The sequence below is a fragment of the Sparus aurata genome, chromosome 23 (genome assembly GCF_900880675.1).
Source record: "Sparus aurata chromosome 23, fSpaAur1.1, whole genome shotgun sequence".
NCBI lineage: Eukaryota > Metazoa > Chordata > Actinopteri > Spariformes > Sparidae > Sparus > Sparus aurata.
In genome coordinates this window covers 11,328,547-11,345,988 of record NC_044209.1, presented here as the reverse complement: position 1 = coordinate 11,345,988, position 17,442 = coordinate 11,328,547, and the positions used below count along the sequence as shown (strand labels likewise).

At 44.8% G+C, this 17,442-nt stretch overlaps 1 protein-coding gene across 1 annotated transcript; it reads right to left on the bottom strand.

The window, feature by feature from the left end:
• Positions 1 to 365: 365 nt before the first annotated feature.
• Positions 366 to 16,830, bottom strand: LOC115574765 (mucin-5AC-like). The gene is made up of 5 exons (XM_030406366.1): positions 14,516 to 16,830; positions 12,785 to 12,952; positions 7,752 to 7,876; positions 4,206 to 7,371; positions 366 to 2,107 (listed from the first exon to the last, which is right to left on the bottom strand). Exons 1-5 carry the CDS (start codon positions 14,966 to 14,968, stop codon positions 1,496 to 1,498), a joined length of 4,524 nt encoding a protein of 1,507 aa, XP_030262226.1. The 5' UTR covers positions 14,969 to 16,830; the 3' UTR covers positions 366 to 1,495.
• Positions 16,831 to 17,442: the final 612 nt, after the last annotated feature.

Genomic DNA, 17,442 nt, shown 5'->3' with positions numbered 1-17,442 from the left:
TCGATGAGTTTATGTCCACGTTCCTTCAGAGAAAACTCAAGGGCAGCATCTTGCGAACTGTGGTAATAATCTGCAGGACATCTGTAGCCCGTCTGCCTTCAGAGAAAACAAACCCGTCCTGAGTGAAGTTTATTGCGCTCGTCTCCGCAGATAACGTATGCCTTGTTTGGGAACAGACGCTGTGACTTTGTCTTGGAGGCAAAACAAAAAAAAGCATTTTGAATGTAAATGGGATTCAGGTGTAAACAAAGAATCGATAACCTCGAGGCTTTATAGTCTTTAAATGTACAGCACCCAGTGGAGGAACACTAAATAAAAAGGTCTGAGACGTCAAAAAATAAAAAGAAGAGATTCTGCTTCAACAGTTTAAGCAGTCAAATTTGTATTGAAGGCACTTTCTGTGGAAACACTTGGCTTGTTATAATACAAATGTGAGACAAATGCTCCCACAACACATTATATTACATATACATTTCATATAATTCACCTGTCATGAGGTCAGCCACTTATCTGTCTGCTCGAAGAATTGTACAAAATACAGTACGTCTCTAAATACACTATTTTATGGATAAAAAAAAACCCTCAGACTGACACAAGCATGTAGCGATAGCTCCCGTTTCAAATGTGCATTTTCGAGGAAATGAATCCCAGTCAGTGATACAGATGAATCCTCCTGAATTCGCATTCACATGGCAGCAAACGGAGATGTCATATTATTGGAAGTAAACAAGTTACCCCACATATGAAAGGGAAAAAAAGGGAAAACAAACTTTAGAAGAAAAAAAGGAACTTATTTCCAGTGGTTTACAAAAATACATCGAAAGGGAAGTGGCAGCTTTAGGAATTTAGCAATAGGTACCCGGGACTCAGCTGTTGGGTTCATATATTCTTTACATCCTCTAGGTGATCAATTTTCACCGGCCATACGAATCGTTTAAATGTGCGTTATCCACAAGGTTGGGAGGGTATTCCAATACAGTTACTTATTACCTGTTAAAAACGTTAATTAGTAATGAAGTATCACAATATTAAATTATGTAACTAGATTTCTTTGATTACTTTTCCTCAATACCAAAAAAAAAACCCGCAAATAAACCCTAGAGAAGATTCATTTAATCTTAATAAAAACCATTCCAAACCAATGTACTACACCATGTTCTAATTTAAAAGCAGCAGCTATTGTTTATAACTCCAGGTATCCAGACCATTGATAGCATCCGAGGTCATGACCTCCTGAATGGAAAAAAGCGGGCAGCAGGGTTTCTACACATGAAATGACATTCAGCGATATGAGGAAGACTCCTGTCTGGAGATGAGAAGCCAAGAGAAAAAGGAAAACACTTATCCACTTATCACGCTCTGTATGCTCTCAGGTTGAAAGGCTGAAACCACGTCCTCCATTCAGATATCCACTAAAACTGTCAGTAAGGTGTTGAACAGGTGGTTCAGAACCAAGTCTTTGCTGGGAAAACTGACTGTATTTCAGCCCGACAGACTAGCTTGTGCTCTTGCGTGGCTGAACCGCAGAGCTGGTGCTGCCTCTCTGTGCTGGCAGCTTGCTCATCTTGTCCTTCAGGCCCTTAATGCTGTACAACCGGCTAAAGGTGAAGCCAAACGACGCCTTTCCCTCTTCCTGGGAAAGCTCCTCCTGTGGCGAGACCGTTTGGTTCTGGGAGGAGTGAGGATTAAGCAGTGCGTTGGAGTGTGAGTGGAGAAACGAGGCCTGCGGTCTTGGGTAAGATTGTCGATTCGGCGACTGTCCAGTTCTCGGCCTGCCCTGCGCCGGCAGAGACTGCCGAGTTAGGAGGCTCTGCTGGCTGTGGGAGACCTCGGCCTGCTTTCGCCAAGGTGCCGGCCCGGCAGCAACTGCTGCCGCTGGAGGGGGCGGCCTGGACGGCGCTCTGCAAGGAGAGGTGTTATCCAAGAGTGGGTTACTATTGCTGAGCATCTTGCTCTCTGCCTGGTTAGGCTGACGGCCTACCCAGGGACGAGGCCCCAGCCCTGGGTTGCTTGAGTGGGGTCGAGGGGCTCTGGATGGTCGGGAAGGGGAGGACCCTGCACTACCTGGCTGCTGCCCTCGTGACGGTCTGGGAGGAGTGTGCAAACGCTAAGGAATGAGATGAGAATGGACATTGTATAAAGAAGTATTGATACATTTGACCACATATTGTTTATTCAAAACAGCAGACGCCAATTTCTCATATTCTATTCTATTAGTGTGCAGGCAACTTATCTACAATGCAGCGAAACATTTTTACACTCACAGACGCAGAGCCAAGCGCCATTAAAAGCTTTGTTGCAAATGGAAAAGAGAGGTTCCTGGATGTGAATTGGATGGATCCGTTTTATTGTCACTCGTGTTAATATTACATGACAGAGGCGAGTTAAAACAGGCCAGCAACACCTCGTCGGCTTCAACAGACCATACTTAAGATGAAAGCTGTAGACTCCGGTCGCAATAAACTGCGTCGATAAAAGTGAAACTATCAATCATTTACCGATTCATTAATGTTGCAGCCGGGGTGAAAACACGCAGCGCTTCATTAAAAGTGTGCCACTTTAATTCACATCCAGTCTCCTTGTTCAATAATGAAGTGTCGTGTGTTTCAACTTAGTGACGCTCTACTGGTGAACACTCAACAGAAGTAGACACACACACACACACACACACACACAAAAGAATGAAGACAGACAGACAGACAGACAGTGCTTTAAGTCACATTTACAAAGGCATATTCAACACAAACACACCAACTTGGTTAAATATTTGATAGTTTTGGATCTGAATGAGCACCAACACAGATCTGAGCTAATGACTCTAACTCCTCAGTGACACTGCAGGACTTCAGCAGCTGACGTTTTGTACCAGGTCATTCATTTATTCTTTTTTATTGCCAACCTACTACTGATATTTTTTTTTTGGCTTGATCAAAATCTAAATTCAGAATCAGAATCAGAATCAGAATTAGAATTCCTTTATTAGTCCCGCAAACAGGGAAATTTGTGTGTTACAGCAGCCAAAAGACAGTTCAGTTTCACAATTAGGAATAAATAAACTTTCATAGTTAATTTTATTAAACACTTATTAGAAGGAAGGGCCATTAAAGCACACGTTTGATAAAAAAAAAACTATTCAAAATCCTCCAGAGAGTCAGATGAGAAGATGATACTACTCTACGTGGCTTATTTAGCTCAGCCCAAAGGTTGGAAACATGGGAGAACATCCAGCTCTGTCCAAGGGTAACACAATCTGCAGACAATAAGCTCCTGAATCAACATCAACATGTCATATGCCTGTTTGATCTGTACAGAACTGAAGCAAAAATCAACGTTTTACAAAGGTGTGTTCTGGACTATTTCTTGGTCAGAGTAATTACTTCCTGGAGTTTCCACCTGCCTGGCGTCTGGTCTTGACCAAGACATACCTGTTTGCCTCATAGAGCCAGACGAGCTCACATTCAGTGTACAGACCCACAGACTGAGGCTGTCCATTCTAATGATGACCAGGGTGGCGCTGTGGGAACCAAGGTAGTCTATGATCTATGGAAGTCTAAGGGTCGATGGTTTATTGTTATTGGTATATTTATTGAGAGATGTACTTTTTTGGTATAATGTGAAAATAAATGGACTGAGATATCAGACTAAAGCTTTTGGCAACAGACGATACAAAGAGCCAGGAAGAACGCCATCCACAGCGGAGCCATAGATGTCATAGCTAAGAACTATCAATAACATTATATAAAGAAATTAAGTTAACATTTTTAAAATATTTTCAACTGGATGTCTTACATATTGCACCTGAAAGCTCAAAACCCAACACTTTTCAAAATACTTTCTTTTGCTTACATCGTTTGGTAAGTGTGGTTAAACACTGGACGGAGGAGCATTTTCGGCTATACAGGTGTGTTAAAACCATTTTTCAAAATTTCATTTCATAGAACAATTTCCCCTCCAACAAGATGAAATGACCTCACGCTCATATTTTGAGTTTTAATTTGCAACGTGTGGTATGAATGCGATGCCTAATTTTGTTAAGAGCCCGTTGCCTCCGCTCCTCTCTCCTCGTGTCTGTCCCTTGCCTCCTCCGCTCGCATCTCATGTGGGAGGGACAGAGACATGAGGGGAGGAGGCGAGGAATGGAGGCGAGGAATGGAGGCAGAAACTGACAAATGTGCAGAGGAGGGCTGCTGCCTCACGGTTCATACCTTCTGTCCCTCGGTCTCTCTGCTTGACTTTGGTGAGCTTTTCCTCACTGCGCTGCTGGATCTTTTCGCCGCCCTGTCCGCTGCTTTCTCTTTGTCTGGTCCCTCTCCCTCTGAGGAAAGCCTCTTCGCTGAGAGGTCAGCTGCAGACAATCGCTTTCTCTCCGCTCCGTCATTGCTTGATTGTCCTTGGGTCACTTGGTTGGGCGCGTTCTTTCTCTTGAGGACTTGGGGTTGGGCCTCCTTGTTTTTTTCCACCGTTTCAGTCAAGATTTTGCCCTGTTTGAAATGGTCTGCTGGTCTTTTAGCTTCATCTCTGCCTCTCCTCTGTGTCTCCTGGGAATCTTCTTCCGTCCTCCTCTCTGCCACGCTTCCCTTTGCATCCACCTCTCTACCATTTTCTTCATTTGTCGTTCCCTCCTTCCTCACTTTCACTCTCTCCTCAGGTAAAGAAGACATAGAGGAGACACTAGCAGGCCCAGACAAACTCTGTGATCCACTGCTACAGCTGTTTCTGTCTGTAGATTCTAATGTGGCAATATGATTTATGCATGCAGGACCAGTGGCAAGGGTTGTGGTGTTAGGAGAATTTGTGTGCGTGAAGCTAACGTGATCCTCTGTCGCACTGTGGCTGCGGTAAGCCGCTCGGTCACCAACAGTCTCGTGGAGAGGAGAGCTGCTACATTCATAATACTCGTCGGAGGCCGCGGAGAGAGCGGAGTCCGGTCTTGGTGTGACATACCCGTCGGGCGTGGGCGTTCGAATGTCTGGAGTGAATGAGCGTGGATCGGGTGTGTACGTTCGTGAGTCTGGGGAGGGCGTGCTCAGAAGAATTCCGTCTGGAGTCGGCGTGCGCACGACAGCTGTGAGCGACGACGATTCTCGCTCAGGCGCCTGCGAACGCAAGTCCGGCGTGTGCACGTCAGAGTGATATAAGCGCAGGGATTTTTCAGGTGTGGGTGTGCTTCCCCGCGACTTGGTAATGAGTTCTTGAGAGGGGCTTTGTGGGTCACGCTTTACAGTATTTGTCAAACTACCTCGCTCGACATACGTGTCTGCAGGAGATGTTTGCGTGCTATCACCAGCACTGCCTTTGGATATGTGTTGGTTGTGTGCGGCAGAACCAGGAGCGTGTTTTCGCGCTTTTAAAGAATCCAGAATGTCTAAAACCCCTTTCGTCTCTGGAGTCAGTCCACCATATGATATTGTCTGAAGTTCAGGTGCACTTGTACGCAATGTTTTGCGCTGTGTCACATTCTTACTGGTTTCATTCGGCACCGTGGCAAACTCGCAGCCTGTCAGGGCTCTTTCTGTGTCCTTGGCCTCGGCCTGTGCTGCCTCTTCACAGTCTTTCTGTGGGGTTGCTATGCAGTCTAGTGATGTCAAAGTCTCGGGCTCTACATCTTTTGGAATTATTTCTCGAATATTCCCACTCTCTGCCTTTGGCACACCACTAATCAAAACATCTGACTGGGTCTCTATGTTGGTTCCAGCAGACGACTGCATTCCTGCTCTGTCATCAAGTAGTCTGACTGCTTTGTTATTCTTTGTATCTTGTGCAGTCCCACCCTGTTTGTGCAGTGGAGCGTCTCTAATATTTCCTGCATTCTCTGCATCCTTTTGTGCGCCTGCTCTGCTTCCACTGTCGTTCGGCAGATCTGGAACAGTGTCAGGCCCTTTTTCCTTCCCTACAGCGGGCTCATCGCGGACCGCTTGCGGCCCTGTGCTGGTCTCAAGTGCCCTGATGGCACTCAATTCTGGCAGCTTCTCGCCACTGCCACTCTCTTTGATAAGCAGCTGGATGGTACGAGGTTTAGGGACGGGAGGAGTTGGAGAGGAAGGAGGGAGGGGAGAGGTGAGAGTTGTAGAGGTAGGAGGAGGGCTGAGGGAGGACGAGGGGGCACCTGCACTGGTAGTCATGCTCATGGTGATGGAGACAGGGTTATTTACAGAAAGGGAGGTGGGAGTGACAGACTGAGAGATGATGGCAGAGGTAGAGGAGGGGGACACAGTGGGAGACTGGACGTTAGGGGTTATTTCAGTGGAGTTTTGTGGCTGCGTGTGAACAGCAGCCGTGGGTGAATCTGTATGTGTCTTTGTCTGTGTGTGTTCTACTGTGTTTGAGTCATGCAGGTGTGAGCTTTGAATGGTATCTCTCCTGTACACAACAGCACGAGTTTGATTTATCTTTGCGTTCGGTCCAGGGAGGGAGTTGGGCACCGGATCGTTCGTGGTTTGTGAGGGCGTTGCTTTCATAGGAGGTGATTCTTTGCTGCTGAATTTGGGAGGAGTGTGTGCATTGAGGTGAGGTGTGGTGTTCTGACCCGCATCTTGATCAGTGGGTGTGTTTGAATGCAGTTTACCCTCATTGTTGAGAGTCTTAGCAGTGTCCCACTTTGGTCCAGATGCAGGAGCTTTCTGCTCGGATGCCTCTGTTTTACTTTTGATGACACCAGTTTGTGTTCCCAGTTGTGTTGGCTGAGCTTTGGTTTTGTCCTGTGGCAGTTGGACTTTATTCATGTCCCCTGGCTTGGCAGTAAGCTGTCTGGGCATGGCAACCTCTGGCAGGGTTTCCTCCGGCTTGCTGAATGGACTGCTGAACTTGATCGCTTGGCTGGTTCCAAACATCTCAGATCTCTGTAGATGGACCTGAGTTGGTCTGTTGGCATCCCGAATGTTAATGAACCCGATCACGTCCTTGGATGGATCAGGCTCTGGCCAGGTGGGCAGATAGGATATCAAGGATGCCTTCTCTAGGTCAACAAGTCCAGGATGGATTGGAGGCTCCTGTACTGCTTCTTTACTAGCCTTTAGCCTTCTTTGCCTCCCCTTCTTGTTGTCAGGGATATCTGGGCTCCTAGAGTTCTCTGGACTTAGGGTCTTTTTGGGGCTGTTGTCGCCAGCAGACGAGGTCGGGCTGGGATTGCCTAAAGCCAGGGCATATTTGGGGTTGTATAGCTTCCTAGCGACAGCAGCAGAAGGAGGGGCCACTGAGGCTGGTTGAGGGAGGGGCTCCGGTTCAGGTTCAGGCTCCTTGGCGACCTGCCGGAGGTCAACCGAGATGGAGGTCCCGTAGAGGGTGCGAAAGAGCTTATCGAAGGCATCAACTGCCTGGCCGGTAACCACGGTGATGAGATTTTTGTCCAGCCGCGATGACATCCAAGTGAAACTACAGAACACACAGTGAACACAAAGTCAGCCTACTTTAGAGAACAGCGAGGCATTATAAAACAGAAACAACCTTGAATGAAAATGTGAGTGAAGTAAACAGCAAAATGTACAGAAAGGGGACACAGCTCATCTGAAGTGAGGAGCCAAAGTAAATGCATCAGGAACTGAACTGTCTGCGTGTTTATGTCTCTCGTACATCAGATACATTTACAACCTGTTTGTCTAGTAAAGCGCATTCTTTATTCATATCTCTCCATGCCACATTGATAGAAACAAAGAGAGGTGGAGCACATGCAGATAATCGGATTCTTTCCCAGTCTTTATCTCTTTCTCACACTCTCGCTGACAAACACACGCACTCGCATGAAGTGCACTGACCTGTAAGTCCCAGACGCAGCTTTGTCTCCATCGATAAACATGAATCTGTGTCCCATTCGCCCTTTAACCATGGTGGAGGACCGGGTGTGGAACACTGAACCTTCTGTGCAGCGGACACGGAGGTGCTGTAACAAACAGTATAGATATTATACATTCTCCACCTTCAGAGTTTACTTTGTAATCTGTGAAAAGAAGTCTAAAAACAAGTCTGAACAAAAACCTCAAGTGCTTAGGTAGACATTAGAGTAATTTTTAATACAAACCCTGTAGCCACACAAACATACTAGGAGCGGCGATGTTCCATTTACAGCCTTTAAGCTAATTGCTCAATTTTTTCACAGTGCTGAGCTCTTACACAAATAACATCCAGTGTAAGTACTTTGATTAAATCTTGCACAACCCGCATCAACTGATTCTGATTTAATCTCTGTCTTGTCTTTACTTGATCTGAGTACGCCTTGGATCACATCATTCTCATCATTATCATTATCATTATCTTGACCAATTTCGTTGGAACTTGCCTGCCTCGTCTCTTGCCTCATGTCTATCTGCATTTAAATGAAAAAATAACACTTCTTTATCAGATTTAAGTCTGGTGTCCCACAGGGGTCGGCTGTCTTTCCACTTTATATGTATCCTTTTTCCATTTTAATGCAAAAAGATGTCTTCTTTGTTTTGATGTTGTTTGATTCAGCCAGTCAAGTGTGCTTTTAGGAAATGTTTCCAAAAGCCTTGGTGGCAACACAGTCTCATAGTATTACAGTTAAAGGTGCAATGTGTAAGATTTATTTTGAAACATTCAAAAACAAAAAACTTAAAATTATTAACAGAATGTGAAGAAATATGAGTTCTGATGTTATGTCAAAGATGTCTATGTATTGTGTTGAGGATGTGTCTACTGAAGTTAGCATGATAACTAGCTAGCCCCTGTCCGCCAATTATTACATACTGCACCTTTCAACACACAGCATGTGTGGCAGCTGTGGCTCAGGAGTAGAGCCAGTGTCATGTTATCTGAAGGTCGCTGGTTCAATTCCCCTGGTCTGCATGTCATAGTGTCCTTAGGCAAGATACTGAACCCCAAAAAGTTGCTCTGGTTGGCACCTTGCATGGCAGCCACCGACATCAGTGTATGTATGTATGTATGCATGCACCATTTATAATGTGTTAGGTGGTGAGAACTGGACGGGACAGGTTGCAAAGCCACAGCTCAGCTGTTTAGAGCCTGTTGACTCAGAATCAGAGCCAGGTCCTCTGGAGCAATAAACACCCATGTGGTATTCTTTACCGATAGGAGGAAAGCTCTGAGATTACTTTTTAACTTCTGAGACTAAAAAGTCCACTCCTATTCATCAGCCTGACTGCAATGCACCTGTCTCTCTGGTGAGTGCTGAGTTTAGTCATTGACCTAAATTCAAACACACAGAAACACACACCCTCTGTGCATGCTGTTGCACCGAGCTAATGCACAGTAATCAAGTTTTTGGGGGCGATTAAAAATGAGCAACACTGAGAAACAAATAATCCCACGGTCAAACTTGAGTAACGCAAGGCTGAAATTCACTTCCCTGGTGGTAATCCAGTAAGTACACAACTCTACAAAGTACTACATAGCAAAGGTCTCGTCATATTTAGACATTTAATGAAGAATTCCTACACTGGGCGTGACTGATTTTCTTTTGGCAATTCGTCCACATTGAAACACTCTGACAAGCCTTCAGGCGTGACTGTGTAGCTGTGCAGCATCATAGTCAGTGAGTGGCAGTGTTTAGATATAACCAGCATTCATGATAATAAATGGGCAGTACAGTATATGATGCAGTAGTCATAAAACACTCTAACAACATTTCAGATAAGAGATTACACCTTAAAGGTACTTTGAGCTAAACACTTTCTGTATGAAGTGTTTATCAGTGCTCCCTCGACACGTCTCTTTTTTCGTCCTTCTGTTCTTTCTTTCTTGCTTTAGGACCACTCCGCTTATCTGTATTTAATGACTCTTGAAAATACCTGAACTGCATTATATGTGTATCATTAAAACAATACCTCTATTGATTTTTTTTTAATATCGCGGTTGTTGTGAGTTTCAGACTGCCTCATTTGGAGGCTTTAAAAGATGACTTCATGAGCTACATCTGTCAGAGGGGACAGCAGCCAAAAGAAAACTGCAGAACCAGTTGTCATGATGCAGGTGATTATTCCTGGCGTGGCTTGTCTCATAGCAGAAAGTCCTGTTTTCCCTCCTTCTATTGGTCCCACCCTTCACTTTCTCTGTCCCACGGTACATTCCTTCAGCTGACTGATTAGATAAAATCATCAAAATGATTTCTCTGTGAGCAGTCACTGTGGATGTTGAGTAGCTGAGCTCTCCTAGACAGAATGTCATGTGACATCCCAACATCCCAACCAAGACGAGACTACCGCACAAAAAAAATACTCCACATCTGACGGGGTGAAGGGTGGCTGCTATAGAGTTACATTTTGCAGAAACACCCTCAGACAACTGAAGAGTGAATACAATCTGGCACCCTTCGCTCCTCCTCCCATCCTGTCTACCCTCTCCTCCCTCCCCCCCTTCCCCCTCGTCACTTACAGTTTACAGTAGGAGCTCAAGCTGTCCTCAAGCTGTCACACTTGTCGTCTAGACTTTCTGCCATCATCTCATTCAGCCGACTCGTCACAGATTGTTGAGTCAGCTGCTCATTACGGTTCCTGGTCGTAACTGTCACTTGTACAGCTGTAGTCAAATTTTCTGGGAGCCAGATTTTTAGCCAGAGACTTCTACTGAACATGGACGGGACCATTAGAGACGTCCATGCAGCTTTCTTGGGCGGAATCATCAATGTGTGATGCGAAAAACAGTCAAATTTGGTTAAAAGTATTGTAATGTAATCCCACAACACGAGTGGTACACATGTGCTGCTGTTGGTTGACTAAAGTCCTGCTCAGAACTTCCTGTTACAGCGGACCCACACTGACATTAAATCGAAAACACTTCTTTCAAAGGCTTTAAGGAAAGCAACGGCACACAGGGCTGTGTTTTCATAGCGCAGAGCTGTTCTGCAATCAAATATTTTACTTATTTAAATCTAGATGACTTGAATTAGTGGTTTGCACTACGTACCCGGAGTTTGGGCCGAAAAACACGACAGCGACTTCCCTAAGAATGTATCTGAAAACAACAAAAAGCCAGATATCTTTTAAAAAATAGCAGGCAGTCTCCTCTGTGATCTATCATGTGTGACTGCCATAGGTTTAGGGTTATAAGGCACAAACTGCCGCATGAGAAATGTTCTGTTGTTGCGCTGATCATCCATTTACAGACGATGCTGGAAGTCTGTCAAGTTCCTCCCAAGACAACTGGCAGAGTTTGGGTGCGTCTGTTATATGAATGTGTACAAGGCGATGTGTGAGAAAATGTCTGTTCCAGTTAAAATAAAAACGGTGATGCATAAATGATCATTCCCACTAGTCATGAATCGTATCGCAATCATAACAACTGTCAAGGTAGCTGCAATATGACTTTTGTGTCATTTGTTGCGCAGCCCTATTTTCTTTTAATATCTCTAAAGGTCCCCTCCATACTGCCTGCATCATCAATTGCTTTGTCTCAATTCAGGGTCTGCATCCTTCGAAGGACCCGGCCTTTGCGGTCTTTGAAGGCGAGTCCTTTGGAGAGACCTTGCTAACCGTGTCAACCGTTGTTAAATGGGACGGTCTAGCCTTTGGAGCATTTCATGGTTGTGTCACGAGATGTTTTACCCTTATGTCACGATTTCTGCCGCCCAGGCCCGTGAAAGTGGCGATCTACACCACGCGATGTCTCTATTTTCTCCCTTTCTTTCTTCTTTTTCGGCTCGCAAAGAGTCTTGGGATATGAGAGGCCACGAAGGATAGTAGCGGTGCATCCTCCAAAAAGAGGGAAAAGAAGGCCAGATTTGTGGGCTGCATTTGGAGGAGCCTTCGAATTGGGACAGCCTTCGCGCCACGTTCTGACGTAATGGCCTTCAAATGCGGCCACCGAAGGATGCAGACCCTGAATTGAGACACAGCAAGTGTCTCACTTCTGCCTGCCAAATACTGATCCGAACCATTTAATACCTCAATAGTGAACATCGCTTTAAACATAATTAGCTGGAGGCATTTGCGGAAACTATCATGTATGTATATTTTTCTAAATGATCTCTAAATGAACAACACAGTAGCAGTAACGCAGGCATGGCTGATACTGTACTGCTAACCATTAAAAGGGAATTACTTACTGTTCACCTGACTTATTTTTATTGGCTGAGTTCACTCATAACAGTCAGGGTTTGGTGGTTTGGCAGCTAAATTGAAAGATTTATGTCTCAGGAATACAATGCGCGTTCCCTGTAACTAGCTTTCACCTGTTCCAACATGTCTCAGAACATCTTGGAGCCTTCCATGGTAACGTGTACCACATAAAACACTGAAGGTAGATAAAACAAGATAAAAGATTCCTCCTTGGTTCAATTCAGTGCCAGCTGGACAGTTTGGGTGCTTGTGTGCGTGACAGAGAGCGATGGCATGCGCTTTCACTTTAACATGTGTAACAACTGTTTGTCTTTCTTTCCAACCGTGTTTTGCATTTATTTTGTTCTACACCGGGAACTCAAAGATTATTTAAAATCTCATTGTGAGGAGACGAGTTCTGCATTTCTGAGCAATCGGAAATTCCCCCTCGCTATCTAAAGGTCAAAGATTTACTCTCCATCAGTAAAACATTTACTCTCTATGAAGTAACTATTAAATGTTGTCCTTACACAATTGATCATGAACTTTCACTTTCTGTCAGCTTATTATTCTTGTTATCATGAACAATCATTGCCTGTAAACAGCAATATACAAGTCAAGCCCAGAGTGCTGTGAATTTATGCTCACCAGAGGATGAATGTCATGTTTTCACCCGTCAGGCTACAGATATCACGTGCCCTTAAGAACCTGGCCATGCTCTTTGATGCTAAACATCAGACCTGTACACAAAATGACCAGGTAGGGTGACACTGGCTCACCTTGAGGTGTCCGGCATGCATGTCAGCCCTCCGACACATGGACAGGAAATGAGGTAGCGTAATGTGTTCCAGCAGGATGTAGACAGAAACCTTCCTCCTGAAACCAGCGTCTAGCAAATCTCTAAAGATATCCACATCGGTGAAGACGTCCATCACCACTCCTATAACCTGGAGACAAATGTCCAAGATCACACAAGGGAAGAACGCTTGGTCACGAAGGGTCACAGGCGTTGTTCACACACGCAAATTACACACAGTGACAGTTGAAGGTGCTACCTGCAAACATTACACAGTGACTTTTCTGCCAAAACAAATATTATTCAGGTTGTTCAACTGGTTTATATGGAAGTCCATGTCAGCCACTTAAAGAAAAACAATGAGATGAAAACTAAGCCTGATTAAAATATAATTATGAGATAAACAAAAAAAAGACCAAATTATAGGATAAAAAAAATGTATTATGACATAAAAAATACAATATCATTAGACAAAAAGTCACAATTATTGGATAGAAAAGTCAAAATTATGAGGTAAAACAACAATTAACACAAAAAATATGTATCTCAGGGCACCCAGTAGTTCAGTTGGTAGAGCGGGGGATCCACGTACAGAGGCTTTGTCCTCGCTGCAGTGGCCCTGGGTTTGAGTCCCGGCCTGGGTCTCTCTGATGCTTCTCACCCCCCACCCATGCTATTTCCTGCCATCTCTGAAACTGTCCTAACAATAAAGCTAAATAAAGGCCAAAAACAAGTAAGTATCTCGTAATCTTATCTCAAAGTTTTGACTTTATATCCCACAATGACTTTTAATCACACAACAATGACTTTTATCTTAAATCTGTAACTTTTTATATGATAATGTTGACGTTTCATCTCATAGCAACCATTTCTACCGTAGAAATATATTTTTTTTTCATCAAGGCTTTTCAGCTTTCACATTTTTTTTCTTTAACTGGCAGACATGGGCTTCTAGAGATACGAGTAAAACACGACCACACAAGATCTCCAGTGCAAAACAAAAATGCTCTGAGTTCAGGGGAGTTATTCCTTTTCTTCCAGCTCTCAAGTTAAATGACACATATTTGTCTTTTTTTTTCCTGTCACGAGCTTTTCTGACACACAACACTGAGAGCTGCTGCTGAAACACATGCTGCACATACACATGCAAATATCTAACATAGCACACATGCGTCCAAGTTTACAGCCGGCACAGTGCTGTGAAGCGCTCTTGTCTTCTCTGATAAAGCCGCTTAATCAATTTGCACTTTAGTCTCGATTGTCTGTGGTCAGCAGTCTGTACTCTGACCTCATACTGACTGACAGCCATGGCTGCTCATGGTGATGTTGTGTTACAGTGGATTTTCTAAATGGGTTCAGCAGGAGGGAGAATATAGGGGCTACTGAATCCTTAAATTTAGGCCATCAATTATAATTAATTATAACGCCTGAAAGAGTTCTGAGTTAGAGAACAGAGACATATTTATATATCAAGTATAGGCTATTTAAATAGAGATAACTTTCAGACTCATAATTTTGACTTTTAGACTTATAGTTTTAAGTAGCCTATTTGTCTCATAGTTCTGACTTTCATAACAGTATTTTGACATTTAGATACATAATTTTGACTTTCTATCTCAGAATTTTGACTTTTAAACTTGATTTTTAACTTTACTTTTACTTTTGCACCTAGCTAAGTGTAGCATGTAGCCAATTTCGTCCAGGTCCGACATACCTTTTGCGCCTGCGCGATCATCTTCCTGACCACCTCCTTGATGTGCGCCTGACCATCCAGCGGTGGCTGCGTGTAGATGGTGGCGCGCGTCACCCCGCGGTAACCCTCGCTGTCCGGCCAGCCCAGGTCCATCTGCGGGATGGACATGTCCGACAGCTCGGGCCAGTAGTGCAGCGACAGCGGGGGCTCGTCCTCCTCCGCGTCCTCCGGGAAGAGCTCCGAGCCCGGGTCATAGGGCTCCACCGCGGCGGAGAAAGTCTCCAGCTCCGGGTCCGAGAGGAAACCCCGGATGCCGCGAGCCTCCAGGAACTTGAAGAACGCCTCGCGGCCATCCTGGAGGAAAGCCTCCAGCGCGAGCCGCTGGTCCTCACAGTACAGGAAGTCCGGCTTGGACTCGTTCGTCCGCGGGTTCACGTGGTTATCGTCGAGGCACTGTATCTGGGACAGAGCCATGGCGCCTGGTACTCAACAAGAAACAGCTTCAGAAGAGGAGAGAGGACAGCTCCTCACTCAAGAGAGCTGCTTTTAATTCCTCCTGTCTGCTTCGAACAGCTGAGAAGTTCAGCTCCAGACTTGTTGCACATTACTTCATGTAATTCCCTTCTCCGGTCAGCCTCGTAAGTCCACTGAGCCGCCATGGCGCACTAACCCTCAGCCATCGTCACCCCCCGATCCCGAATGAAGGACCTCACCGACTGCAGAGAGGTGAGACTGACTGACTGACTGACTGAGCGAGTGAGTGACATACCACCAACGGCACCGCCCGACAGGTGTGACCCTGACAGCCAAAACACCCACCCACACACAGAAACATGAACACCTCTGTCACGTGAACTGCAGGGCTCTCCAGCTGTGTGTGTGTGTGTAAGACAAGGAGATGAGTTTCACTGGGGAAATGAGGCGATCATTGAGACCAAACCCTCTAAATCATTAGCGTGTCAGCTCCACATACTGAAAACCATCAGCCGAGCGTGTTGCACCTGTTCCATCATGTTCCCTTGACGCTAATTTTTATCTCAAAATAATGACTTTTAACTCAAATCTACGACTATTATCTCATAATTTTGACTTTGAATCTCATAACTTTCTTTTATCTCATCATTTTGACCTTTAGACTCCTACTTTTGACTTTCATCTCATAATTTCCCATAATAGGGCTTTCCAGCTGTGTGTGTGTGTTCGAGACAAGCAGATGTGTTTTACTTTGACGTGAGAGACGAGGCGATTGGGGCCAACTCCTCTAAATCATTAGCGTGCAGGCTTCCCCTTGCTGAAACCCAAGTCTGTCTGGCCTGTTCCGTCACGTTTCTCTGAGGCTCCTGTCAAAACGGGAGAGTGCAAAAAAAAAAAACGGGTTTTGAAAAGCTCCAAATGAAGCACATAATTACTTTAGAGAAAGGCAAAATCGAGAAGGAGAGTTCAGGATGGGATTTATGTAATCTGACAAACAGAAACCAGGAACAGACCGTTTGTTTAAAGGGGTGCTATGTAGTTTTTAGAGAATTTTCATATTAACAGTACTAATTAGGTAATGATACAAACACAGAAATACAAATTTTCCCATAGCTGAATAAACAAGCTGTTCTCAGAGGAAAATAAGGCAGCCAGAACACTGTTTGAAGCGCGGAAGGTGGCAGGGTCCGCCACACATAAACAGAAAAAAGAGTATGAAACCGGGTCATCTTTTAAGGTTTGTTTGTTCAGTTTATTCAGTCATGAAAACAAAGACAGATTGTTTATTCAGTTTGGTTATGAAATAAAAAAAAGTTAGTCTCTTCTCTTTCTCTTCTGATTAAAATGTCATCTTGCACATTTGATTTTTTAAAATAACCACGAGCTATGTGTTCACCCACCCTGACAGCATGAGGAAGATAATAACGATATAATTTACGCAACGCTTCACAATAACAGCGAAGCAAGTCTTCACAGGGACAGCAGCACAATCAAAGACAAAGCCTCGAGGTGAAAAAATATGTTTCAATAACCTCCTCTGAACTTGAAATCACTTCAGACCACCGCCGCTCACCTGATTGTGATCGGCAGATTACAGTCACACGATCTCCGCCAGCTGTGATCTTTGCAGATGTGTGTGATGTAATTACATGTCATTACCCCGTAAGACAGCAGTCCTGATGTCGACGGATATTTTTGATGGGAAGTCAGGACGTCTCCAGCTGTGTTTGTGGCCGCGGAACCGTGTGTTGTTAGTGAGACCTCGGGGCATCTGTAGCCGCGTTCCTGGCGACAAAAGCAAGTATTTTTAAGCCATAGCATGATGTTTTTTCTAACCCTAACCAAGTGGTTTTTGTGCCTAAACCTAACCAGACCACAAGCAAGTCAAACAACGTAAAAAAAAAAAACAAACAAACTGATGAGTCTTAACATATCCATGTTTTTGTCCTCCTACTACCGGAACCCGATGTCCACAAAACCTGACTTGGTCTAAATGAGGCGAAAGTGACACAGCATTTGCACTGCGGGGGGGGGGGGGGGGGGGGCTCCTGGCACCTTTTCCAGCAACCCTCAGATGGGTGAATCACTCGCTGGTGTCTCTCTGAGTCATCGCCTGGCTGCGTCATCTTTTGATTTATTGACTCAATGATTGGCAGTATATCTGAAAATCTTTCCTGAGGATTTACAGGGCAGTCGACTGATCGGCAGGAAGATTGTAGCTATGTCACTGCAAGGGCCCAAATAGCCAGAGGCCGTCAGTCAGTCAGTCAGTCAATCAGTCAGTCAGTCAGTCAGCCAAACTGGTTCAACTGTTTAACGCCTTTAAATTTCACAGCTCACACACCTTTTCCCTGTAATGTGCTCTTTTACTGACGCTCTCGTTCACTGTCCTTGACCCATTTCCATCTTTCATCAGTACTGTGCTTCTTCCTCTGTATATTTTTTTACATGTGTTATTCTCTATCTTCTCTCGT

Bases quoted from the DNA above. Each gene is read 5' to 3' on its own strand.
- LOC115574765 (XM_030406366.1), bottom strand. From the start codon at position 14,968: ATGGCTCTGTCCCAGATACAGTGCCTCGACGATAACCACGTGAACCCG. The intron at 7,372-7,751 runs GTCAGTGCACTT...TGTGTTCTGTAG, and splicing joins GCTGCGTCTGGGACTTACAG to TTTCACTTGGATGTCATCGC. The intron at 2,108-4,205 runs GTATGAACCGTG...CTCATTCCTTAG, and splicing joins GAGAGACCGAGGGACAGAAG to CGTTTGCACACTCCTCCCAG.